A 25,387-nucleotide genomic window follows, 5' to 3' on the forward strand; every position below is an offset into this window, starting at 1 on the left:
CAGGCCAGCAAGCACCTTCCTTTCAGGCCTCAGTATCCTCGTCTGTAAAACGGGGATGATAGTAACAAACTCACCATGAAGGCGGCTGGAGTGCTCTGTGAGCTCCTGGGCTGCCCTCTAGCTCACTCTTCAAAGAATCCGGAAGGTGGAGCCGTCTCTGCAGCAGTGGAGGCCTCGCAAACAGATTCCCCCCAGGGCTGGCCACCTTCCAGGAGGGCTTCCTGGAGGAGAAGGCAGCAGAGCCGGGCGCGGAAGGAGAGATTCAGGGGCGCAGTGAGGCAAGCGAGGACACTCGCGCCACACCCGGCGAACAACGCCGGCCTGGGAGGTGGGCGGTTCCGGAGCGGCGCTGGCGGACTCCGGCCTGGACTCGGGCGGCGCGAACTCGCCCCGCCGCGGGTCACGTGGGCGCCGGCCGGCCAGGTGGGGATGCTGACGCAGGCGGCGCGGCCAGGTGCCCGGGGCGCACCCAGTCCTCCCTCCCGCCCAGCGCCGGAGCCGGAGCCGCCCGGCCCGCGCCCTGCCCACCTGGGCACCCACCTGGCGGGGCCGGAGCGCGCCGCCGCCTCCCGCGGGCCGAACAGGAAGTGGGGGGGCGGGGACAGGGAGGGACCGAGCGGCCGGGACAGAGCGGGGCCTGGAACGGCCGCCCGGCCAGGGCGCAGCCTGCAGGCTGGACCGGCCCCGCCTCGGCCGCCGCGCTCGTCGCCCCGTCCTCCGCCCCGCGGCGCAGGTGAGCCTGGGGTGGGGAACAGGTGAGCCTACGGGGGGAGAAGTGAACTTGGGGGGTGGGGTAAGCCTCGGGGAGGGGGCCGGGAATCCTGGGGGCGCTTTTCCTTCCCTTTGCGCTTCCCGCCAGCCCTGCCCCGGGGCTGCCTAGATGGGGCTGCGGGAAGGGGCGGAGCCCGCAGGCCGAGCCGGCTGGACCAGGAGCCCGGACCCCGACTCCTCCCCCGGCCCCCGGCCCCCGGCGTCCCGCCCCTGCCCGGTGCCCTCCCTAGGGCCCCGAGGGGACCCCTCGAGGGGAAGTCTTCTGCGCCGGGGCTCCTGTTTAGACGTCAGAGCTGAGACCCTCAGGAAGCCCCAGGACCGTTGAAAAGGGGAGTCAGGAGAGGGGATGAGACGACCCTTCCCACAGCTCGGGAGAGTCTGCTGCCCAAAGCCGCTTTGGCCCCAAGGGCCAGGAGCCCCAAGAATGCAGAGCCCTCCCCACAACAAACCCCTCCCCCGCCGTGGTGGGCGGGGGGCGGGGGGTGGGGCAGACTCAGCGGCAGGGAGGGGTCCTGCTCTGTCTTCAGCTCAGAAGGGAGGGGGAGTGGAGGAGGGTGGGGGTCCCACTTCCCGCTGAGACGCTTGTCTTAGCCGCCCAGCCTGGTGTCTGCATCTGGGAAGCAAGGATCCCTTTGGAGATGTGGGTGGACCTCAGCTCAGCACTCGGCCTGGGGGACCCTCTGCACCCGACCTGGAGCCGGCAGGTCCTGATTCTCCCCTCTGTGCTCCCGGTGCACAGTCTGCACCTCCTAGTGCGGGGTCCCAGGTCCCCCCAGACGAGGCGGTGCATGGCACCTGCAGGCCCTAGCTGGGACTGTCGGGAGGGTCCCTGACCCTAGACACCTGTCTACCCTGACACCCTCAGGCCTCGTGCTTAGAGGTGGGGACCCCAGGTTCAAATCCCAGCTCCGTGTGAATTAAGGCAAGTCACTTAAGCCCTCTGGGCCTCAGTTTCCTCACCTGGAAAACGGGAGTCATAGGAGCGGCCACTCAGAGCGCTGACTCAGCAACAGCTGAGCTCCTTCTGGTCGCTGCCCCTACGATGCCCATGGGCCCCAGGAGGACAAGAACCTGTGAGAGGTAGGTCATAGGCACGACCAGGCAGAGGCTGTGGGCTGCAGGCAGGACTCTCACCAGTCTGCCGCAGCGGGAGGGCGGGGGCTTGGGGGCTTCCCGCAAGAAGTAGGTCTTAAGTCACTTGGACAGAAGTCACCTGGAGAATGAGATGGAGTGAGGCAGGCAGAGGGCCCGCCCCCTCCTGCCTGGATACCTGCTGGGAGAAACCTTTGCTGGCAGAGCTTCCCCGTCTGAGGGCTCTGGTTCCCCGGGGGTCGTCTCTGACCCTACGCAGGGGGCACCCTTCACCCTCGCGTGGAGAAACTGGGCACAGAGGTGAAGTGGCTTGCTGGGGTCCCCACCTCTGCTGCCCCTGAGGACAGCGTCGGTGGCGTGATCTCATGGGCACAGCCGCTCATGGGTGTCATCCGGGAATCTTAGTTTCGGTTTCCGATGGCTCTCAGCTGCTGGCTCCTTCTCCGGGGGCACTGAGCGCACTCGGGTGCCCGGCCGTCCGTGAGAGCATCTTATTTCTAGTGAGCATCCCCACCCGCCCAGCTCACCTGTTGGGCAGTGATCTGGGTCAGGACGGGGCCCAGCTCCTTGTCCGGCTCTCGGCTGACTGGCAGCCTGACCCAGGCAGGTCACCTTTCCTCCACACCTGGTTTCCATACCTGTTGGAGAGGAGGATACCCACCTGCAGGAAGTCCGGTTGAGGACAAAGACAGTGGGCAAGGAGGCATCTGGAGGACACCTGTTGGTCACCGGTCCAGGGTCCTGTCGGACGCCAGGCTCTGATTTCCCATCCGGAGCTCCTCTGGGGAAGCACCGCATGTGCCAGCCAAGCATGGGAGGGGGCCGGATTTATGGGGCATCTGGATTCAGAGCTGGGAGCCGGCACGATGCGTGGGCCTGTGGCGGGTGGGCGCTGCGGGCTGAGCCAGGAAGGTGGGCTTCTCCGTGGCGATTGCCGGTGCCTGGAGGTGTCACAGGGAGGAGGCTTCTGCTCGGGTAAGAGGAGCAAAAGGCACCTGGCCGCCTCTCCCCACTGCCAGGCTGTGTGTGGGGCTGCATGCCACCAGGTGGGTCTCCCCCGACCCCCAACGTAAAGGGAGAACGTCTGGTTGGCTAAGCCGGGGTTTCTCCACCTCAGCGCTGTGGGCATCTGTTCCGGACAGTCCTTGTTGTGGGGCCGTCCTGTGCACTGTGGGGTGTTGAGCAGCATTCCTGGCCACATAGCCACAGTTCAGTAGCTCAGCCCTGGCTGTGAGCACCAAGAATGTCTCTGGACACTGCCATGTGTCCCTGAAGAGGAAGAAGCCACCCTGGTTGAGAGCCCCCAAGCTGCCCCGGCCACCTCGCAAATGGACCTGTTTGCTGCGTGGTTTACAAAGCCAGATCCTGTCCCCAAGTTCCATGCGACTCTGTCTCCAGCCTGGCCGGGCAGAATTACCCAAGCACAAGGCTAGCATTGTGGGTTGAGTTTGCCTGAGCAGAGGCCCGGGTCGGGCAGCTGGTGCTGGAGAGACAGCCCCACCCGTGGGGTGGGGTCAGCTGGACCTAGAGGCCGGGGCAGAAGGCACAGAGATCCCCCCTGAGAGCTGGCGGGTCCCACACTCGGTGTGATTTGGGTCCTGGTGGCTGTGAGAGCAGAGGCCAGGCCCAGGCCGGGAGGATCGTGCTTCTGCAAGGGAGCAGGAGAGACGGTGCTGAGCCTGCTGGGGTCCCGGGAAGCCCCTCTGTTGGGAAGGACCAGGGAGCCGGGGCGCTGGGCTGCAAGGGGCCGGCTGGGCCAAGCCGGGCCGAAACGCAGAGAGCCAGGGCGGGGCCAAGTGCAGCTTAGGACCGGACAGGCTGCGTCGGGTCACTGGAGGCCGTCCAGGGACGTCCCCTGACTCCACCTGCTCATCCCTGGGCCCCCACTCCTCCCTCCCAGTCCTGAGTGTCCCTTACGCACCCCTGCCTGTGTGCTGGGGACACCAGGGCAAGTGTAGAGCAAAGGGAAAACTGAGTGCTGTGGGTTCCCAGGGCTCAACCGTTGGGGGCCCTCCCCACCCCACCCTGAACAGGAGGAGCAGGAAGTCACCTGAAGGTCCCCAGAAAGCCATGGCACAGATGGATCTGGAAGCTCCCTGTGGTGCTGCCCTGGCAGTTTCTGCTCGCTTGAAGCAAAGTCCTCGTGAGGATTAATTCTCGGCACAGAACGCCGGGGCCTCTTAGGAAGGACACGGTACCGGGTGAGGACCCCAGAGCAGAGCAAGTGCCCAGGATATTCGTCATTCCCTTGTCAGTGTGGGAATTGAGCCCGACTGTTTGTGGGGATGTGAACGGAAGGTTACCCCTGCCCCCAGAGGACCCACAGACTCCTGGGGAGACGGAGGGACAGACAGACAGAGAGCACGCAGCTCTCAGGGCCATGGGCATCTTTGGAGGAGCCTTCCGGGGCTGCCTTTGGTGGGGAGCAGACCTGCCTCTGGAGCCCGTGTGGTCATTGCAGGGCATCTGGCCTCTCCTGGTGACACTGCTGTCCAGATAGCGTGGCTGGCATTTGCCCTGAGGGCAGCTGAAAGGAGAGTCTGTGCTCTCAGCCCCTCCCCTGCACCGGCTCCAGGACGCCAGGCAAAGGCCAGCCTCCAGTGGGGACGTTGAAAGAGACGCTCTGCAGAACCAACGGGCCACAGGAGAGGCCGCCGGCTATGAACCCAGCGGGGGGTCCCCAACAGCCTGCCTGGCAGACTTGTGTGCTCACATACATGTGTGTGCACCGGGCACACAGGCCTCCCAGGAGCACAATACCTGTTTCCTAAATAGAAGCAGACAGCCAGCTGGGACCACCAGATGTGTGAGGAAAGCCTGGTGCCTGAGAGAGAGGGGCCGACAGAGGCTGAGACGAAGGAGGAAATGCGTGCATGGAGAGTCAGGCCAGCGAAGAGGAAGAAACTAGTTCAAAAGAAAATGTAATCATTATCCTTGACGTTGATAGCAGATGTGGCATGCGTAAAGCAAGAACAGGGTGCTATGAATAAAGAGCAGGAGAGCTCTCTGCAGGGCAGTGAAAACGACAGTGAGTGTTCGGTGGGAAAGTTGGAAGATTATGTCGAGGAACGTCCACAAAGGAGGACAAAGAGATGAAAGTAGGAGAGAAGGGTCAGAAGTTAGGAGATCATCTCACGGATGTCAGTACTCGTTAATGGGCATTCCAGAGAGATCGGAGAAAACAGGTGGGAGAGATTATCCCAGGAATAACACCGGAAAACGCCAGGACCTGGAGGCAGCAGCACCGGCTTGGAAGGATGCACAAGTTCATGGCTCAGGAAGTGAACGGGGCCCGTCCCCATGGGCTCGTCCCCCTGAGCGAGCACCAGGGCTCCTGGGGAGGGCGGGGAGCCCCGCACCTCAGCAGGGCTGGGTCGAGCCTCAGGTCACCATCCGAGGAGCACAGAGGCACCGGCGTCGATGTCTCATCAGCAGCCGGAGCTGGAGGACAAGGAGGAAGGCTCCTCCATTCTGGAAGAAACCGATCTCCCACGGACTCTGGACTCCCAGTCACCGGCCAAGGGAAAGGCAGAAAGAAGACATTTTCAGACAGTCAAAGACCTACCTCCCGGGCCACCGCCTCGGGAAGGCGTGGGGACAGGCTGGAGCACAGAGAGGGAGGGGAGCAGGAAGGAGAACCCGGGCGGCCCGAAAGCAGTGCGGAGAAGGCCAGGGAGAGAGGACGGGTCTGGGGAAACGGAGCTGATGCATTGACCGTATGGAACATGTGACCCAGACACTGGAACGTGGGGAAAAATTAACAAGAGGAGAGCGGCAGTAAACAGGAGGGAATTATTAACGAGAGGGAGGCGCAGCGCCGGCGTCTGCTGGGCCCAGCCGCCGTGCTGCCGCAAACACCGGGGGGTGTCGCTGTGCAGGCTGCGGCCCCCGTCCCTGCAGCTGGGAGAGGGTGGGCGATGCCTGCAGTAGGGAGATCAAGAAATTAGGGAAAAACTGAAGAGCCCGGAGTGGTGGCCTGTGGGGGACAGGGCAGTGGAGGAGGGGACTCCTGTGTTTCGTGATAAGCCTCTGGGTGCTGTTTGACTTTTGAACCTTTGTCCACGTGGTTCTGTGGTAAACTAGACATCAGAGAGAAGACAGATGGTGCCTGCGGTGGCTGCAGCTCCGGGGAGTCGGCTCGGGCTGGAGACGGGGCCAGGGGCTCCTGGAGAGGGGGCAGTGACCTGTGGTCTGGGACAGTGCCCACTCTCCTCGGGGCCTGGGCTGGTGGCACCCCAGGCCTGTGGGCCTGGCCACCTTGCTGGGAATGGAGGTCACACCCGGCAATGGCTCGGCCAACAGGTTCCGTTTGGGCACCTTTGGGCCCAGAGCAGACTTTGCCCCCTCCTGGGAGAGGCTGTGCCACTGGCCGGGTCCAGTGCTCGAGACAGGGAGGAAGGAGAGGATGAGGGGCTCACGGGCACTTGGGTGCACAACCGTGGTGCTGGCCTTGCAGTGCCACCTGCTCTTTATAACCGTGTAAATGCCCCCACGGTGAACACCTCACGCTTGGAATCAAAGGACTTGCAGACGTTGAGTCTCCTGGTTGCCCACTGGGTGTGTTTTGCTCGGCCTGCATACAGATGAAAGTCTAAAAGGAGCCCGTTTCTCAGCCAGGCCGGGGTAAAATGCAGACAGGTTAACGTTGGGGGGGCGGATCTGGGACGGTGCAGACTTGCCCGGGCCGGGGGAGGGCTGGTGTGGCAGCCGGGTGACTCAGAATGTCCCCAGGAATGCGTGGGTGGTGCTCCGGCGCGGGGCAGCTCCTCCCTGGGGCCCAGGAGGCACGGCCGCACGCGCCCTTCTGGGCTGGTTTTCTCCGAGCGCCCGTGTGCTGGGAGAGCAGAGCCGGCGGAGAGCCCGGCTTCCGGGTGCCCGGCTTCCGAAGTCGCTGCGACTGCACTGGGATTTAGGTGGCTCCATGTGGCCGGTTTTCCTGGGCCCAAGCTCAGAACCTCCCGCGGGAGAAGCACCCAGACCCAACGTTGGGCAGCGAATGTGTGAGGTGGGCTCAGGCTGGGACCCCCTGGTGGGTCCTCGGCAGGTGGTGGTGTCCCTGGCTGGTGCCCACTCACCCAGCCCTGATCACGTCTGGCTGCGTGCCCCCTGGAGTGGGAGAGAGCGGGTCACAGCCCCACGCCCACGTCAGAGCTGTCGGATGAACTAGGTCGGCGTTCCTTCCCGGATCCACGGGGAAGTTGGCAAGGGCGCGAGGTGTGGCTCTGAGCGAGGCTCACACCAGCTGGGCCCCCCGGGCAGGGGCCCGGAGCTTAGTTTTTCCATCTGAAAAGTAGGCTTCCACCCTCCTGGCCCTTATAGTTTTCACTATGCCAGTTCTGCATATATGAGGAGCGTAGGAATGGTGGCTATCCCCGTTTTTATTAAAATTAAAAGGAAAAGAAAAAGGAGTGCATTTTCTCCTTTGCAGTTTGATCCTACGAAGTCCTCCTGAGCTGGCGCCTGCTCCGCTTGTGGGTGCAGCATGAGGAGCGTGGGTGTCTCTTCTTCAGTGTGGGCTCGGTGGTCACAGCACTGTGGCCCCTCGGCGGGCCAGACCCCGTTTACACGCTTCACACGTGTGAGCCCATGGACTCTTTCAGCCCCTCAGGGTGGGCGTTACTGTCAAAATCCATTTCATGGATTTTGAAACCAAGGCTCCGGAGCAGCAGGGGGAGGTGACAGTGGTGGTGGGAGAACAGACCCTCAGAGTGTGTTGGTCAGGGGCAGAAGCTGGTGTCCGTGGGGATGGTGAGTGGCCCTGCCTGGCCCAGGTGTGCAAGGTGGAGGTGGACCGTGCACACTGGCTGAACAATGCGCCATCAGCCAGGCCGCCAGGTTGTGCTGCAGCAACAAGTAGCCCACAAAGTGCTTACAAACAGGCCCTCACTTCTGACTGCTGCTGCCCCAGCTCGGGGGGGCTCTGCAGAGCTCGGTCACTCGGGGTCCCAGGCCAGCGGGCCTCCGTCCCGACGAGTACTTGCCCTTTCACTGCTCTGGGGGGAAGGCATGGAGGGACTCGTGCCCCGGTTTCTGCCCAGGACGGGCACACGTCCCTCTGCTCAGCCCTCTCTTGCGCTGGTAGGAGGAAAGTGGGACAGGTTGGTGGACGGCACTTACGGCCACGTCAGGCTGGCTGCCTGCTGCCGTGTGAGCTGCCAGGTGCGGGCTGCAGGAAGGGCCGGGCAGGCGATGATGGAGAGGGTGAAGGGGCAGAGACGGGAAGATGAGCTGCCAGGAGGGACAGGCTGGAGTAGCCAAGGGATGCTGGAGAGTGGGCAGCCCACAGGGGGCAACCGTCAAAGGCCACGGCAATGCCCACGGAGCAGCGGCGTGTCCTGGGGCTGTGGGCTCGGGGTCGGAGCTCTGCAAAGGCCTCCCTCCCTTGCTGCGTTCACACGCGCACAGTGACCGTGCCTGGCAAGGCTCTGGAGACAGGGCTTGTCAGCCCCGTTCTGAGTTTGGAAATGTGGAAAAATGTGAGCGTGTCGCTGGGCATGTGGAAAGGCTGCATAGACGGCCGCCACAGTGGTATCCCTGCGCGGGGCGGCTCAGAGAAAGGGCCGGGGGTCAGGCAGGCCTGGGCTCAGGTCCTGGTTCCAACGCATCCTATCCTGAGTCTCCGGCAGGCCCCTGGGCCTCTCTCGGCCTCATTTTTTCATTGGCAAAATGAGAATAAAGACAGCCTATGCCTCCGGGAGTGGGTGAGATAATCCTCCCAAACAAGCAGAGCAGAGCTCGGCTTGGGGTGCTCCGGAGCCTCGGGGCAAAGTGGAGGCCAGGGTTGCTGCCTCCCATCTGACGTGTGCCTCAGAAGAGCTCCGCAGGCAGCGTTATTCATTGTCCTCACATTGACCACAAGGACTAGCTGATTCCAGTCGAGGTCTGCAGGCCCCAGGCCCATGCACCCCGCCCCACCCCACACTGGTTCCCCCAGCTCGGGAATCTGTCCTCTGCGTGTGCAACCTCACAGGGCCAGCCTCTATACAGGCTGCCCCACCTAGGCCCTAGACTCGGAGAACCAGCCACCTGTCCTCTGCCCCAGTCCCGGCAGCCTGGGTCCCGGCAGGCCTGAGACTGCCCCGAATCCCCCAGGGGAGGCCAGGTGACCATGGGCTCTGCATGGCCAGCTCGGCTCCAGGCCACGTAACCGGCCTTCGAGCTCTGCGTCCTGAGCACGGGCTCTGCCCAGGGCAGATGCTGCAGAGGAGCCAATGGGGCCAGTGTGCTGGGGGCTGCAGGGTGGATGTCCATGCATGGCCTTCACCTCTGTCCTTCCCCCCAGGACCCTGTGGCCACTCAGCATGTCCCAGCGGCACTCGGATAGCTCCTTGGAAGAGAAGCTCCTGGAATACCGCTTCCACTCGGAGCTGCGGCTCGATGCCAAGGGCTACCCGGCGTCCGGGCTCCCGATGGTCCGGGGCTCCCTGCGGGTCACGGACAATGCCGGCTTCCAGCCTGACACCCCAGCGTCCCCTCCTCCCCCGCCTCCATCCCCTGAAGACCAGGCACCGCGGGCCATCGTCCTGAGCACGCAGAGCCCCGCGGCCCTCAAGATGGGCACCCAGCAGCTGATTCCTAGGAGCCTGGCCGTGTCGAGCAAGGCCAAGGCCCCGGCCCGCCACCAGAGCTTTGGGGCGGCCGTGCTCAGCAAGGAGGCCACCCGGCGGGACCCCCAGCTCCTCTCGGCCCCCAGCTTCTCCCTAGACGACATGGACATGGGTCCCGGGGGGATGCTTAGACGAAACCTGCGGAACCAATCCTACCGGGCGGCCATGAAGGGCCTGGGATCGCCGGGCAGTGAGGGCGGTCCCGTCCAGCTCAGCCCCAAGCTCCAGTCTCTGGCTGAGGAGCCCAGCCCACCGTCCACTCGGTGTCCAGCCAAAAATAAGGTAGGGGGCCTATCTGCCTGGACAGCGGGGTGGGGGCCGTGCCTCGAGGTGCCTCGGGAGCTCGTGGACTGGCAGGGGCCTGAGCATCACTGGCACACCCCTGCATCACACAGCTGCCGTCTCGTGAGCACCTGCCACGTGCAGGCTCCTGACGTGGCTTACTCCAGGTAAGCCCGACGGACAGCCTGCGAGTGGAGTGTGCATGTCCCCACTTCACAGGTGAGGCAGCTGAGGCTCAGAAAGGTCGAGGGTTTGACCCCGGGACCCCTGACTCTGGCATCCCCACTCTCAGCCACGATGGGGAGCAGAGCCTGGGGAGAGGCCAGCCCCGAGGGGGAGCCGGCCTGTCTGAAGGACAGGTTTCAATGACGGCGTCACAGTAGCGACTGGCCTTGGCTCGGTCTGCCCGAGGGGCTCCCGTCCGGGACTCAGGAGCAGTCTGATGCTCCCTCTGCACGTGTGCCCTCTCCTCCCTGTCTGACAGCCGTGTACCTCGGCATTCTCGAGAGAACCAAACGGGCACAGGGCTGGTGGGAAAGGCGCCCTAGCCCAGAAACCTCTGGACCCGTGGTTGCTGTGCTGGTGGGCTCCTCTGCCGTGAGCTCTGGCCTGGACCCTGAGCTGTGGCCCTGGCCGGGGGAGAAGCGGAGACCACTTGTCAGAATCCTGGAAGCCTGGCATGCAGAGGGGAGGGGCAGAGAGGGCCTTGGCCACTGTCCTCAGTCTAGAGACTCCCCTGGCCTGGGAGGGGGGCACGGCCCCCCTGCCATGCCAACCTGAGGTTTCCAGGCCCCAGAAGCTGTCTCAGGACCTCAGCTCTCTGTACCCACCAGGGCCAGGCCTGCGGGGTCCATTAATCCATTCACTGCTGGCTCATGCATTCAGCGAACGTTCCCCGAGTGCTCCCTGTGCCTGCGGTGCTGGGGTGCTGGGGTGAGCCCCGTGGGCAGGCCCAGGAGGCGCTCAGGGTGGAGGAGGGGCTCCCAGCAGCTCAGGCCCGGGCGGGGCGGGCCTGGGGGACAGAGGGTTAAAGCAGAAGTGTGGGCCAAGGGCGGGCCCCAGGTGAAGGAGGGCTGAGGCAGCAGCGTGTGCCCAGACCTGGAAGGGGGAGTAGTGGGGGTGCTGGGGGGGCACAGGGCAGCGGGAGCGGGGCCGGGCGCAGCTGGGAGCACCACATGGTCCAGACCAGCCAGGGGAATTTTCAGGCCCCAGCTGGTTTCAAGAAAGCAGCTCCCACTTTCCTGGAACCAGGGCAGCTGCGAGGTCAGGGAAAATGGTGTGTCCCAGCCAGGAAGGCAGGCTCTGAGTGGGCAACAGGCAGAGCCAGGGTGTGGGGCCACCCACTTGTCTCCCCAGTCCCACCGTCAGCTGCTGGGACCCCAGGCCTGTGCTGGGAGCTGGACTGTAACCCGCCAGTCTCTGCTTTACCTGCCAGCCCGGGTCCTGGACTCCATGGGGACCTGTGTGTGGCCCCAGCTCCACCCCGGTCTCCCTTCTTGGCCTTCTCTCAACCACACCTGTCCTGCCTTGCTCAGGCTTCCCTCTAAACCCAGTCAGGACACTCTATTTTCCTGAACACTCCCTCTCAGCTACTTCAATTCTGCCTCCTCCTCCAGGCAGCTCTCCTGAATCTGCCCAGCCCTTGGTTACCTGCCCTGCCTGCTCTGAGCCCCATTCCACTCCATCCTACCTGCCCTGGCCTCTGCTTGGTGGCCTCACATCCCTCATGGAGCCAACATTTACTGAGCACCTTCTGTGTGCCCAGCAGAGCCCCCTCCTGTTGGGCACAGCTTCACACGTGGTGCCCTGAGGTCTCTGGGCCTCCTGGGCAGAGGAGTTGCTGTAGACCCACACACGCCTTCCCTCCCTGCTGACTGCTGCTGTTTCTGTGTCTCATTTGCACAGAGGACGCTGGGGCGGAAACGTGCACACAAGGGCTCCTTCAAGGATGGTGAGAGTGGCTGTGGGGGCCGACTGGGGGCTGGGCCGGCCCGGGTGAGGCTGGTCTCTCTGGGGCTGTCCTGGGGGAGGGGGAGGGCCTGGGTGCAGTGGCCCAGAGAACATGCTGGATGGGATCCCTCCGGGGACTGGAGGAACTGGTGGCCTGTCTGACCATGTAGCTCTGATGGGTCTAGAAAGGTCTAGAAAGTTCCTTTGGATGCCTTTTTGCACTATCTCGGAGGCAGTGGACAGACGGAGCCTCCACGGTGGATGAGGGGGGTGGGGAACCAAGGCCAGACAGGAGGCACCGGCCTCGGGTTCAGATGCATGTGCTGTGTGCTCTGCCTGGAACCTTCTTGGTCGGCAGGGAGCCCAGTGTTGGGGGCTCAGGAGGGCGTGGGTGATGGCTGGGCTTTGGAAGGGCCCAGAGCAGTGCATTCAGCCTGCTGTGGAGTGGGGTGCCAATGGGACCCCATGGGGGAGGTTGAGGGGTAGGTGCCCGCACAGCCAGGATGGAGTGCCCAGTGGGTGTGAGGGGCGGGGGCCTTGGTGCCGGCCCGGGGTTCTGAGGATGCAGGGGCCCCAGCCAGGAAGGGCCCTCCTTCCCTGGCAGCCCCCAGACCTCTGTGGACCCCCACCGGGAGTGAGGAGGTGTCAGGATCCGGGCCTCCTTTCCCAGAAGAGCCGCAATGATGCCCCAGGCCTGCGAGTGAGATGTTGAGGGGAGAGGGAGAGAGGGAGAAGATGCTTCAAGGGCTCAGAGCCGCCAGGAGCCATGCACCAGCCCGGCCGGTGGGCCTGCTGCATGCTTGGCTGCTGCAGAGCTAGAGCGGGAAATCGCGCCTCCAGTGAGAGGGCTCTTGAGACCCAGCATTCAGCGCCCTCCACCCAGCCTGGGGACAGCACCACCCAAAGCCCCCTCCCCCAGGCCGGCTCGGCAGCCCCTGCGGAGCTCTGATTTGCCGGCTCACCCGGGTCTGAAGGTGCCATGTTCCACACTGGGACAGCAGCCCTGTCCTCAGCTTGGCCAGCACAGCCATGGGAGCTAGCCCACCTGGGGGGAGCCTGCTCCAGGGGTCCTGCACAACCTGAAGCTCTCAGAGCCTCCAGAGGCCCCTTGGGAGGGCTTGGCCTATGTGTTCGTCGGGGGGCCAGGCCTGCTTAGAGCCCCCAGGCCCACAGGTGACTCGCCCATTCTCCCCAGACCCCCGGTTCTACCAGGAGATCCGGGAGCGGGGCCTGACTACCAGCCAAGAGTCAGATGATGAGCCCTCCAGCCCCGAGGGAGCCCAAAAGGTGGACGTCCCCATCGTGGTCAAGAGCTACCGGCCCCCCCAGGTCACCTGGAGCCAGCTCCCCGAGGTAAGGCCAGGATGGTGGGTGAGGCTCTTCCCCGAGCCTGTGGGCACAGCTGGCCTGTGTCCTCCCGGTGAGGAGGGGAGCTTTTCAGAAGCGCCCCCTCTGTGCCCAGCCTGGAGCGGGGGTCTCCTTCCTGATGTCCTCAGAGCTGCCCTGCCCTGTGGGACACCTTGGGGGTGGTCACTGGAGGGAGAGGGCAGTCAGGGGCCTGGGCCATCGGTGCACATGTGGTGGGCATCCCACAGGGCAGCCCTGTGCCCTCTGCTTCCTGCTCAGACTGTGGGCACGAGGGACCCCCTTCCCAGGGCCCTGCCCCCAGGGAAGGTCTGGGAGGGTCCTCGTGAGGAGGCGGGAGGGGAGAGGAGTGGGCGCAGGGCTGGGGGCCAGGGCCAGGCATTGGCTGTGACACTGAGCCCTGTGCCACCACCCAGCCACCCCCTCACTTGCCACGTCTGAACGTGGGGCTGGTTCCTGCCCCGCGGGGCTGTGGGGGGCTCGGTGGAGAGCACAGCTGGGATGAGGCCCCTGTGCTCGGAGCAAGTGCAGGGGGAGGCGGCTGTCACTACCCCAGGAGGGCACAGCTGGTCACAGGGCAGACAGATTCGTGCCCCCATCCCCTGAGAGGCGAGGGCCAGAGCTTACTGCAGGCCGTGGGCGTGGTGGGCAGCAGGAGGGTGTGGGCGCCATTCCTCTGTCTGAGGCACAGTCGGGCTCCTTGTTTGCACCCCCATGGACGACGAGAGGGGCCTCGGCACTGTGCCCGCCCGCCACACTCCACGACACTGCATGACATGGGACCCCCAGCCAGGGAGGGGACAGTATGGGGGTGAGGGCAGGCTGATGGAAAGGTCTAGAAATGCATGTTAATTCCCGCCTGCTGGGTGCCAGCTGTGTGCTGGGAGCTGGGTGTGCATGACCTCCCGGGTCTGGGGTGGTGTTCACGACACTGCACCCTTGAAGCACTGCCGGAGATTCTGGTCCTGGCCACCAGAGCTGGGGTATCTCGGCCGAGTCCCTGGCTGGAGAAAGAGGCATGGGGTTTAGCCCCGGCCCTGGGCACTGGTGACGACCTCTGCCCAGCCCAGTGAGGAGGAGGGCAGGAATCGGGGGCCCGGGTCCTGCCAAGGAGGCACCCCCAGGCAGCGGGGCAGCCAGCCTGTCCTGGTGGGCTCTGCAGGGATGTGGTGGGCATGCTGTGGCTGAGAGCCACTCTCCAGCCAGGGCAGCCTGGGCCACTGCCAAAGGGCCCGAGGGGGTGGAGAGCTGGGCCGGTGCACCACGCTGGGCTGGTGTCACCCAGTACCTCCCGGGCAGGGCGCTGAGTAACCCGGCCCGGCACGCCCCTCAGCTTTCCTGGTGGCTCTGTGCCTCTCCACCCCCCAGGCAGCTCTCTGTGGATCAGGGCCCCCTCCCCACCCTCGAGTGCCTGCCGGCCTTTCCCTCTAGTCACCCATCCTCTCCCTCAGCTGCCCCAGGGCTCTTCAAGGGGTGGCCTGTCCAGGGGAGGTTTCCCCATGCAAGGGCGGCCCCAGGTGTCCCACAAGAGGCGGCTCTGTCGGGCCAGCCTGGCTCCTACCTCCAAGCCTCCCTGCCGTCCACGTTGGCTCTAGTCTGGTGGGGGAGGATGGGCTTCCAGGATGTGCAGCCCGTGGCTCCCGGGCCTCTGTCCTCCTCAGGTGGTGGAGTCGGGCATCCTGGACCAGCTGCCAGCAGAGGAGCGCAAGAGGCAAGAGGTGAGGGGCCGGGCAGGTGACACAACACACCTGGGGTTACAACAGCCATGGTGACATCGCCCGTCTGCCCACACATTGGCCGCCTCCTGAGCCAGGCACCGGGATGATGGCTGACGCCCTCGGCGGGGTGGGGCCGTGGTGGGGGCCCACTTCTCTGACGAGGGTGGGAGTCCTTGCCCAGCGTCACAGCTCTTAAGTGGCTGAGCCAGAGCGCAAACCAGGGAGTTGGGCTCCCGGCCCCGAGGCTGTCTTGACAACCCTTCCAGGGGACTGTCCAGGGGGCCTGTGTCCAGCCTGCCCTTGCACACAGATCTAATCCCCCTGGCCTGAGCATTCATCAAAAAAACCCCATCCCTGTGCAGGGGCGGGTGGAGGGCAGGGCCCTGGTGGGCGTGGCCACGCCTGATCCTCTCCTCCCTCGCAGGCCATCTTCGAGATCCTCACGTCTGAGTTCTCCTACCAGCACAGCCTGGGCATCCTGGTGGCCGAGTTCCTGCAGTGCAGAGAGCTGCGGGCGACCATGACCCAGATGGAGCACCACCACCTCTTCTCCAACATTCTGGATGTCCTGAGCGCCAGTCAGAAGTGAGGCCCAGCCGTGCGCGTGCCTGGCGGCAGGCTCTCGGGAGGGAGGGAAGGCCAAGGCTCTGGGCCACCTCTGGCCTGTGTGTGTGGATGGAGCTTTGGAGCAGCCGCTGGCTGGGAGGGAGTGAGAGCCTCCACAGGCCCTGAGGCCACCGAGAGCCGGCCCTGGGGACAGCAGAGCACGGATGTCACCCCCCCCAGCACCCTGTCCCCCGGATGTTTGAGAGGTGGAGCGCCTCCCACAGGGCATGGCCCTGCCCGCTGACAGGCACGTTCCCACCACGACCCCCTGCACAGAGGGCCAGAGGACAAGGCGTGAGGTGCCCACAGGGCAGAGAGGGCGAGAGGAAGCCTTGGGTTGCAGCCCTGGGTCATGTTCCGCCCAGCGGTGTCTGGTGCCCAGCCCTGGGCTCTGGTTGCAGGGCTGGGAGGTGGAGGAGGGGCCGGGCATGCAGCTGCAGGCCTGCATGGGCCTGTGTGTGCATGTGCCTGTATGTGTGTGAGTGCACGTGTGCATGTGTGTGTCAGGAGGCGTGTGTGTTTACTCCCTGGGAGGGTGAGGTCCAGGTGGCACCTCTGTGGGTTCAGCCTTGCACTACGCTGTACCCTGGGAGACCCCAGGAGACTCCACGACATCCTCTGGCATCTCCACTGACATCTCTGAGCCTCAGTGTTGTCTGTAACCCGACGGGGCAGGTCCCATGGGCCCCCCTTGCAGGGGTGGGGTGGGTGAGGTGGTTGGTGGCTCAGTGTCCCACCCTGAGTCTGCTGCCTGTGGCCTCCGTGGAAGTGTCAGGACCATGAGGGGGAGCGGGGGGACTATCTTGTGCCTGGAGGTGGGACTTCCTGCAGAGCTCCAGTGACCACCTGGGAAACTCAGAGCCCCTGACTTGGTGGGGACCTGGGAGAGCGGCTGCCCCTCCGCCCAGCTCTGACCTCTTGCTCCCTGTCCCCCAAGCGTGGTGGGGCTGAGGGCCTGGAACCTGCTATCGTTTGTTTGCTTCTGACCTTCGCAGGACCTCAGGCTGGCCATCACTGTCCCCCCACCACCCCGAGCTGGGCCCCAGCAGATCCCAGCCCTTCACAGTGGCCTCCCCAGAAATTGGCTATTTTGGGTCAGCAGCTGAGGGCCGGCTCTCCCAGAGCTTTCTCAGAAGCCCTCTGAGTCGCCCATGGGAGGCACTGACCGGCCTGCCTGCCTATGCACACACATGTGTGCGGCCCTGCGTCTGGGCCGCCAGGGCCTCCCACTCCCTCCTGGTGCAGCAGGGAGACCCCATCCCTTCCTGACATGCCGTCCCCATCTGCTGGAGCTGCCCAAGAGCGCTGTCTCTCAGAATGTTCCACTTACAGGAACCCACCCCCTGTGGGTGGAGGGTCAGGCCTGGGGCCAGTGAGTGGGGCCTGAGGGATCCCTGCCCACCTGCAAGCTGAGACCTCGACCCCCTTCCCTGAGACCATCACCGTCTTTGCCAAGGATAACCAGGGTGAGGCCCATCTTGCAAAGGAGCAGGGCCTGCAGATTGGTGGGGTTGACTGTCCTCCTCCCAGGTGGTGGCCCTGCCACAGGTCCTGGGTGGGGCTGACGGCCGCCCCCTCGGTCCCTCGGAATTGAGGACCTGGGACCTCCTCCCCATCCCGCCCTGCTTCCCCTACCTGGGCAGGTGAATAGTAAGGGCCACCCTCAGCCAGGTCACTCCCCAAGGAGGCGTGTGGGCCACCTGACGTTCCCCGCGTGGGGGCAGGTCTGCGCTCAGGGACTCTGCTCTCTGTCCATCAGCCAGCTGTCTTATCTCCCAGATAGGGCCGCCCCAGGAGCCCTGCTCAGGAGGGCTTTGAAAGAGTCGGACTTGGGAGAAACGCTGCCGTCCAACGCAGCCTCCAGCCTGGGGTTCGGCTGAGGAGCCCGGCACTGAGGGCCACAGGGGAAGGGACTTCTGTAGGATAGAGCTCTTGGGGTGGGAGGGCCTCCTGGCTGCCATGGCCAGGGCCTGGAGAAGTGATGGGGCCTCGGGGTCCAGCACTTTCCAGCTATGTAGGATGCACTGGAGGCTCCAGCCCCGGACTTGCACACAGGCGACCTGACATGGGTCCAGCCAGGCCCAGCTACGGCGGCAATGGCTGCCTGTGGGGCAGAGCCCCGGTGACACCGGGCCAGCACTTCATGCTCATCTCCCTGCCTGAGGCCTGGGTTACAGAGGAGCCTCAGGAGGAGATCCCAGCAGGAATCAGGGGGTTGGTAGTCTCCTCCAGAGAGTCTGCCCAGAGCTCCCGCCCCGTCCCTTGACCCTGCCCCAGCCATGCGTGAGATCCTGGCAGCTCTGACCCAAGTCCCAGGGAATCAAGTCAGAGTGACAAGTTCTCCGTCCTGCCTGTCCACATCCCACAATACTGCTAGAATCTGCCAGAAGCTAGTGGGAAGTGGCCATGGCTTTGGCCATGGGTATTTACCCTGTTATTTCAGGTTTAAGGAGCTGATCTGTCCTGGGGTTTTCCTAGGAGGACCATGGCTTACAGCCCTCTGCCAGGAGCACTGGCCCAAGTCCCGCCAGCCTGGGCATTCGATCCACCACAAGCCTGCTGTGCTGGCTCTGGGAGCTTAGCTGGGTTCCTGCCTCGTGTGCATGTGTGTGCATGCGTGTACGTGATGTCATGTGTGTGCATGTGTGTGGTGGTACGTCTGTGCGTGTGTACATGATGTGTGTGTGCTGGCACGTGTGTGCATGTGTGTACGTGATGACGTGTGATGGTGTGTCTGTGATGTGTGTGCGCATGCGTACATGTGATGGCACGTTGTGCGTGTGTGTACATGGTGTCACGTGTGTGCATGTGTGTAATGGCATGTGTGTATGCGATGGCATATGTGTGTACGTGATGGCATGTGTGTGCATGCATGCATGTGATGTGTGGCAGTGGACAACCAGGGCCTGGTCCTCACCCCCCGCAGTTTCTTCGAGGACCTGGAGCGGCGGCACAAGGCACAGGTGTGTGTGGAGGACATCAGTGACATCCTGGAGGAGCACGCCGAGAAACACTTCCACCCCTACGTCGCCTACTGCTCCAACGAGGTTTACCAGCAGCGCGCTCTGCAGAAACTGACGTGAGTGGGGCCTCGGGGCCCCAGGAGGGTCTGGGCTTGGAATAATCCGGCACCTTGGTTTTGGAGCACATTCCTGCTCGCAGCCTGTCTTCTGCAGGTCCCGCCTGATTTCTGTGTGGGCCGGCAGCACCTCCCCCTGCAGCTGAGGGGAAGCCCTGTTCTCTGTTGCAGAAGCAGCAATGCCGCCTTCCGTGAGGTCCTGAGGGAGATCGAGAGGCGGCCCGCGTGCGGGGGCCTGCCTATGATCTCCTTCCTGATCCTGCCCATGCAGAGGGTGACTCGGCTGCCCCTCCTGACGGACGTGAGTACATGGCCCAGACCCCGGCCAGGGGGAAGGAGGCCGGCCTGCTGAGGGACCTGAGCTGCCCGGGGCCCCACCTTCGGTCAGGCGTTGCTCCCTCTTGACTTTCTCCCCGACACTTGGCCTGTGTTACGTGACAGTTGTGAGGACAATTATACGACGTCTTTAGTGGCCACGACGACTGTCACCGTCGCCCGCAGAGCTCTCTGGTGGGAGCTGTTCAGCACTTCGTGGATTTTCCTCCACTCACTTAATGGTTCACGTGGTTCATTCACATCAATGAGTCTGATCCGGTGTCGCCTAGACCCCTGCCAAGCGTCAGTCCTGGGCTGCTCCCTGGAGTGGCTCCTGTCTCTGAGATGCCGGCTCATGGGGCAGAGGGGCACATGGGTGAAAGGTACACACACATGCACACATACACACGTGCACACACAGACATGCACAGTGCATACACATGCACATGCACACACGTGCAGGTAAGCTCCCAGAGGCAGCATGTGACCCGTGCTCAGTGGGTCAGCTGTCTAAGCCAGATGGGACGCCAGACCCTTCCCTCTGGGAAGTGTAGAAAGAGAGGTTTCGGGGGCCTCCCCAGGCTGGGCTGAGATGGCCAAGGACTGGAGGGGTGGGGTCCTGGGGGGAAGCGCCCGCTCCAGGTTCCTACATGACCAGCCTGACCTGGCAGAGGTCAGCCTTTGGGGGCTGGCTGTTGACCCCCCTGCAGCCCCCCGCTGGGGTCTGGTGTTAGTAGGGGAGCCCCTGCCCCATGCGGGCCCCTGAGGCTGGGGCGCGGGAGGGTACTTGGCACCTTCTCACATCTGGTGTCTTCTCTGCAGACGCTCTGCCTCAAGACCCAGGGCCACCCCCAGAGGTACAAGGCTGCCAGCCGCGCACTTAAGGCCATTAGCAAGGTGAGACAGGACCCAGCCCAGCCCCGGGGTCTGCCCCCCGACGTCCCCCTCCCTGGATGCCAGAGACCCTGAGGGCAGGGCAGGGAGGGTTTCCAGATTGTCCATCTCAAGCTTTTCCCAGTACCAGTGGGGAAACTGAGGCCCAGAGAGGGTGGAGCTCGGACACAATTGGTGAGCCCATAGCAGGGCAGGGACCAACATAGCCAGGAGGGCAGGCACCACGGGCAGCTAGAGTGGACTGGGCCAGTGGGGTGCTGGGCACACGCAGGGGCCGGACTGCGGCCCACGGCCCAGCCTGCCCTTGTGTGCTCACCTGGCACACACCTGGCACACACTTTGCAGCTGGTGAAGCAGTGCAACGAAGGGGCTCACAAGATGGAGCGCACGGAGCAGATGTACACGCTGCACACCCAGCTGGACTTCGGCAAGGTCAAGGTGGGCAGTCCGGGCACTCAGACCACTCCCAGCCCAGCTGTGTGAGGTCAGGGCTCACTGCTCCCTTGTGAGGGCTGGAGAGAGGCCTCTGGGGGAGCCCACCGTGGTGAGGCCCCAGGTCTCTGCCTCGACCTCTCCAGGCCTCAGTTTCCCCCTCTGGGAGTGTCCCTTGTGACTCCCCCACCTTGGCCACAGCCCTCCTGCCTGAGGCTGGATGGGTGGGAGGGCCTCTCGCCCCCACCCAGAGCTGCATGGGCAGAGGGCAGACCAGCCCCAGGCAGCCTTGTGAGGGGAGCAGGCGGCGGCAGGCCGGTCGGAGGCCTCACCCTGGGCCAGGGCCCCTTCCACCAGGCTGAGAACAGGGAAAGGAGTGACCTCAGCGCCAGCTCAGGCTTCCCTGTGAGGCCAAGACGAGTCCATCCATTCTGGGGAGGGGGCCTGGCAGCCCACACCCCCTCCCAAGCAGACAGGGCTCAGACCTCTGCCCCCACCATCCCACGGACCCGCCCCTCCCAGTGTTGTCCAGTGGCTGGCCCCGCAGCTGTCCCCGACAGTGGACCCGGGCCCCCCACCTCGCCATGCCCCAGGCCACTCGGAGGTCAGAGCAAGAACCCGATTTCAGGCCTGGCTGACCTCTGAGCAGGGCCCTCACCTCAGTGACATCTCAAAACTGGTCCTGGCGCCAGGGCAGGAGAGCAGGCGACCCAGGTCGGGGAGCAGTGGTGATGGCCCGGAGCTAGGAGGGTGCCGGGTTCAGAGTCCCAGCAGGTGTGGGGTGGGGCATGTCTGGGGATCAGAGGCTGGTGGGCAGGCCACCTCGCTCCCTCCCCAGCCAGGCCTGCTTCCTGTTCCAGCTTAACGTGCCCAAGCAGCAGCTGTGTGGGAGGGAGGCTGGGTCTGAGCGCCAGCCTCGTGCCAGGCGTGAGCACTGGCCGTGGTGATGTAGGACTCAGTGTGGCGGGGGCTGGGCGCGTCCTGCCCACCTGTCCTTCACCTGTCACTGCTGTAGCCTGGCCTGCTCTCCAGGCTGCAGTGGGGCGAGTGCTCCATCTGCAGGAAAGGCCCCCGGCCCCTCACACAGTCTGTGTGCATAGATGCTGTCAGCTCCCCCACTGGGTGGGAGGTATGTGTGGAGGCTTCCCCAGGGCCGCCTTCGCTCCCTGGCTCTGGGGGAGCACTCCGTGGGTGCCAAGCGAGCCCCTGGGCCTGGTCTGAGGCAGGGCAGGCCGCCCTGGGTTGCTGGGCAGGATCTGGGCCTGGGGCCTGGTGCAGAGCAGCCGCCCCATGAGTGCCTGTTGGCCGACTGAATGACCCTTTGTTTGAGGCTGGGACGCACAGCTCCCTTCCTTGGTCCAGCCCCGGGGACAGCCAGTCACCCGGTTCTCAGAGGCAGGGATAGGTGCCCACCCAGCGGCTGCACATCCCCCTCGGGAATGGTTCATCTCTCCGGCTCTGTCCCCCCCAGTCCCTCCCGCTGATCTCGGCCTCCCGCTGGCTGCTGAAGCGCGGGGAGCTCTTCCTGGTGGAGGAGACTGGGCTTTTCCGGAAACTCGCCAGCCGGCCCACCTGCTACCTGTTCCTCTTCAACGACGTCCTGGTGGTCACCAAGAAGAAGAGGTGGGCCCACCTATGCGTGCTGGGCTGCGCGGCTCGCCCTGGGGAGTGGGTAGCAGCCACGGCCTCAGGGCTGGGCAGGTGGGCTGGGGGCTGGGCAGGTGGGCTGGGAGCCGGCCCTGAGCTTCCTCTGACGTCAGCACTGGGGGTGCACAGCAGGGCCCCATCCTAGCCTGGCCTGCCCACAGCAGTGGCCTCGGTCCCCCTACGCGAGGACATGCGTGCATCTTCCCGTGGGCATTCAGCGCCATACACATGACCTGATGCGGCCGTGCTGGCTCTGGCTTCCGCCTGCAGACCTGGGTCTGCCCCCCAGGCCACCAGGACCTGAAAGCTCGCGGCCCCTGTTCTCCAGGCTCGCGGGGGGGTCGGCTCTCAGGAACGTCGTCCTGGCTGCTGGGCCCCCAGCTCTGCGGGGAGCCAGATGAGCGGGGGAGAGCTCAGGCCACCCACAGACCTGCTGCAGCCTCCGGCTGACCCCCAGTTTCCCCACAGTGAGGACAGCTTTCTGGTCCAGGACTACGCGCAGGTAGACCACATCCAGGTCCAGAAGATGGAGCCCTCGGAGCCCTCTCTGCCTGGGGGAGGCAACCGCAGCTCCTCCGTGCCCCACCTCTTCCAGGTGACCCTGCTGCACAACAGTGAGGGCCGCCAGGAGAAGATCCTGCTGTCCTCGGACTCCGCGTACGACGGGGGCTCCCGGGGGAGGGGCGGGATTCGTGCCACTGATGGTCCTGAGCACCTACTGCGTGCTGGGCACTGTGGCGGTTGCCAGGAACAGCCTTGGCCTCACGGAGCTCACATTCCTCAGGGGGGAGCTCACCAGCCACAAAATGAGCAGCTGAACTGTCCCGTGTGTCAGAAGGGGGAGGACTAAAGAGGAAAATAAGACAGAGAAGGTGGCGCCAGTTGGGGGTGGATGATGAAGGCCTCATCAGCAAGGCAACCCAGGGAGCAGTACAGCCATGCAAAGGCCCTGAGGCAGGAGGCCTCTGCTAGGGAGCAGCCATGACAGCGGGGCTGGAGCACAGGATGGGGCAGTGGGGGGTTAGGTCAGAACAGTGTGGGGAGGGCAGCACACAGAAAGATGCTGGCACTGAGGGGCCCAGCGGATGAGGGAGGGGGAACAAGGGGCTCAGTCTCCCTGCTCCCTCCAGCAAGGCCCTGTTTCCAGATGAGAAGCCAAGGCCTGTGTGTCAAATAGCAAACTGACAAGAGGCAGGGGGCTCAGGGCCCAGTGTCGGGGCACAGGGCAGCCTGGGTTCTGGGGGTGCAGCTGTCGCCCAGCTAGGACACTGGGCAGGTGTCACTCGGGCTCAGCTGACTCGTTCTGTGACTTCCCACACCTTGGCCCCCAGCGTGGGGGGTGAGGGGAGGCCCAGGGCGGCCGCCCACTTACGACTCCTGGTCAGGCAGTGCCTTCATCGCCACTGCCTGTCCCAGCTCCAGGGCTGTGGGGGGACGCTCAGGGACCCCCCATCTTCCCACAGTGCCACACTGGGGGTGGTGTGCATGAAGCCCAAGGTCACCAGGCTGGCGGGCTCGGCCTCAGGGCCTGGCTCACGCTCTCTCTGGCCCCCAGGAGTGACCGGGCCCGGTGGATCACGGCACTCACGCACAGAGAGCGGCAGGGGCAGGGCCCCACCAACAAAGGAGGTGAGCATTAGCCCTGCGCAGAGCAGGGCTCCCGGCCCTGGGGAAGGGGGTTGGCCTGGAGAGGAGAGCTACCGTGCAGCCCTCTGTCCACCCCTCAGTCTACCCCCAGGGTGACCCGCCTTGGTGAGGGGCCCCCACCCCAGGTACGTGCGTGTCCCTCTGTGCACACAGACCCAGCTCTGTCTCAGGGCCTTGCCCTCCCTGCACTGGGGAGGGAACAGTACCCCCTGCCCAGCAGCTGGGGGAGACTGAGGCCACAGGCTGGAGCAGGCTGGCCCATACATCTGTCACCCAGGCTCCGGCCCTGCCCTGGCCCCGTTAGAAGGTGGGAGTGCCATCTGCCAGTGCTGGGCACTTTGCCCTGAAAGCAGGAGCAGCCTGTCCTGCGGCCTCTGGAGGGGCTCCCCTTTAGCTGGAAAGAAGCTGCCACGTGTCCGTGTGCTGGGACATCTGGGGGGCCCCTCAGGCCGCACCAATACTAGCCCACGGGATGTGTAGGGAGGTGGAGCCCTGCCCGACTTGGGGCTGCAGAACTCTGAGCCCACCCCTCCTGGGACACCCCCGTCACTAACGCCTGTCCCCTCCCCCCAGACCTGCTCCAGGTGGAGATCACCAAGGCCTACTTGGCTAAGCAGGTGGATGAGATCACGCTGCAGCAGGCAGATGTGGTCCTGATCCTGGAGCAGGAGGATGGTGAGCCCTGGCGGTGGGCACTGGGGCGGGCATGGGATGGGCAGTGGGGCCGGGGCAGGCTGGCGCCGAGTGAGAGTTTGGGGGCCCTGGCGAGGGTCCGGAGTGCACTGGCATGGATGGCTGACCCCGAGCCCAGCCCCCCGGAAGCAGTTACTGCACTGCTCGTGGTGGGCCTCATTCCAAGGCCCCCTGCAGCACCTTCCCTCGAGGACGAGTCGCAGGATCAAAAGTGGGTTCCTTGTCATTGTGTCCTAAGTGGGAGGAGGGTGGCTCTGCTGCTCCCAAGGCCCTCGCTCAGGTTTGCACTGGGCGGGCAAAGCTGGCTGGGGCCAGCTCAACCCCCACTGCCAGTCTCCAGCGCGAGCACCTGACAGAAAACCAGGTGCCTGTGTGGCCTTGAGCAAAGCCCCCTTGGCGGGAGGGGGTGGTGGTCAGCTCTAAGAGATGCCTGGGGGCCGGCCCAGTGGCGCAAGCAGTTGAGTGCGCGTGCTCCGCTGTGGCGGCCTGGGGTTCGCAGGTTCGGATCCCGGGCGCGCACCGACGCACCACTTGTCAGGCCATGCTGTGGTGGCATCCCATGTAAAGTAGAGGAAGGTGGGTGTGGATGTTAGCCCAGGGCCAGTCTTCCTCAGCAAAAGGAGGAGGATTGGCAGATGTTAGGTCAGGGCCAATCTTCCTCACACACAAAATAAAAGAGAGAGATGCCTGGCCCCGGCGTCTTCTGGAACAGCAGCTCAGAGGGCTGGGAGTGCCAACATAGGGGCCCCCCCCGGTGCCCAGGACCCTGCCTTCACCTGCCCCGCATCTGGGTTCAGGATGGTTCTACGGTGAGAGGCTGCGGGATGGAGAGACAGGCTGGTTCCCCGAGGACTTTGCCCGGTGCATCACCAGCCGCGTGGCCGTGGAAGGCAACGTGCGCAGGATGGAGCGCCTGCGGGTGGAGACAGACGTGTAGCCAGGGCGTGCACTTTGGGAGGCCAGGCTGCGGCGGCAGCAGCTTCAATTCATACTCCAGCAGTGGCCGCGTCCAGCTCCGAGGAGTATGGTGTCCTGAGGAGTATGGTGTCCTTGTCCCAGGAGCCTGACCCAGCTCTGGGTCTCCCCCAGGCCCCATGGCCTGCAGCGCTGGCCCCAGACGCTTCCAAGGAGGAAGATCACACTTGCCTCCCGGAGACTGACCCCAGTCCTGGAGGAGCCCAGCCCACTCCAGCTCTGGCCACCCCGCCCCTCCCTCCTGTGTGCACACAGGGCAGGTGTGCCGAGGTGACGTGATGGAGGAGGATGGCCCTGAGAGCGGTGGGGATGAT

The 25,387-nt window shown here is 64.6% G+C and overlaps 1 protein-coding gene across 4 annotated transcripts; it reads left to right on the forward strand.

Moving 5' to 3' along the window:
- Nucleotides 1–650: 650 nt before the first annotated feature.
- ARHGEF16 (Rho guanine nucleotide exchange factor 16) lies at nt 651–25,126 on the forward strand. 4 transcript variants are annotated; one of them, XM_058552722.1, is made up of 16 exons: nt 652–755; nt 3,897–4,064; nt 9,146–9,752; nt 11,658–11,703; nt 12,898–13,055; nt 14,729–14,785; nt 15,210–15,370; nt 18,318–18,470; nt 18,642–18,771; nt 19,608–19,682; nt 20,025–20,117; nt 21,583–21,734; nt 22,227–22,415; nt 23,314–23,387; nt 23,979–24,080; nt 24,896–25,126. In XM_058552722.1, exons 3-16 carry the CDS (start codon nt 9,165–9,167, stop codon nt 25,033–25,035), a joined length of 2,118 nt encoding a protein of 705 aa, XP_058408705.1. In that variant the 5' UTR covers nt 652–755; nt 3,897–4,064; nt 9,146–9,164; the 3' UTR covers nt 25,036–25,126. The 4 variants fall into 4 exon arrangements, with proteins under 4 accessions (XP_058408703.1, XP_058408705.1, XP_058408706.1 ...); XM_058552723.1 differs by having other exon boundaries at nt 652–733; XM_058552720.1 differs by lacking the exon at nt 3,897–4,064 and having other exon boundaries at nt 651–733.
- The last annotated feature ends 261 nt before the right edge of the window (nt 25,127–25,387 follow it).

This window comes from Diceros bicornis, chromosome 13 (assembly GCF_020826845.1).
Source record: "Diceros bicornis minor isolate mBicDic1 chromosome 13, mDicBic1.mat.cur, whole genome shotgun sequence".
In the NCBI taxonomy this organism is placed as follows: Eukaryota; Metazoa; Chordata; class Mammalia; order Perissodactyla; family Rhinocerotidae; genus Diceros; species Diceros bicornis.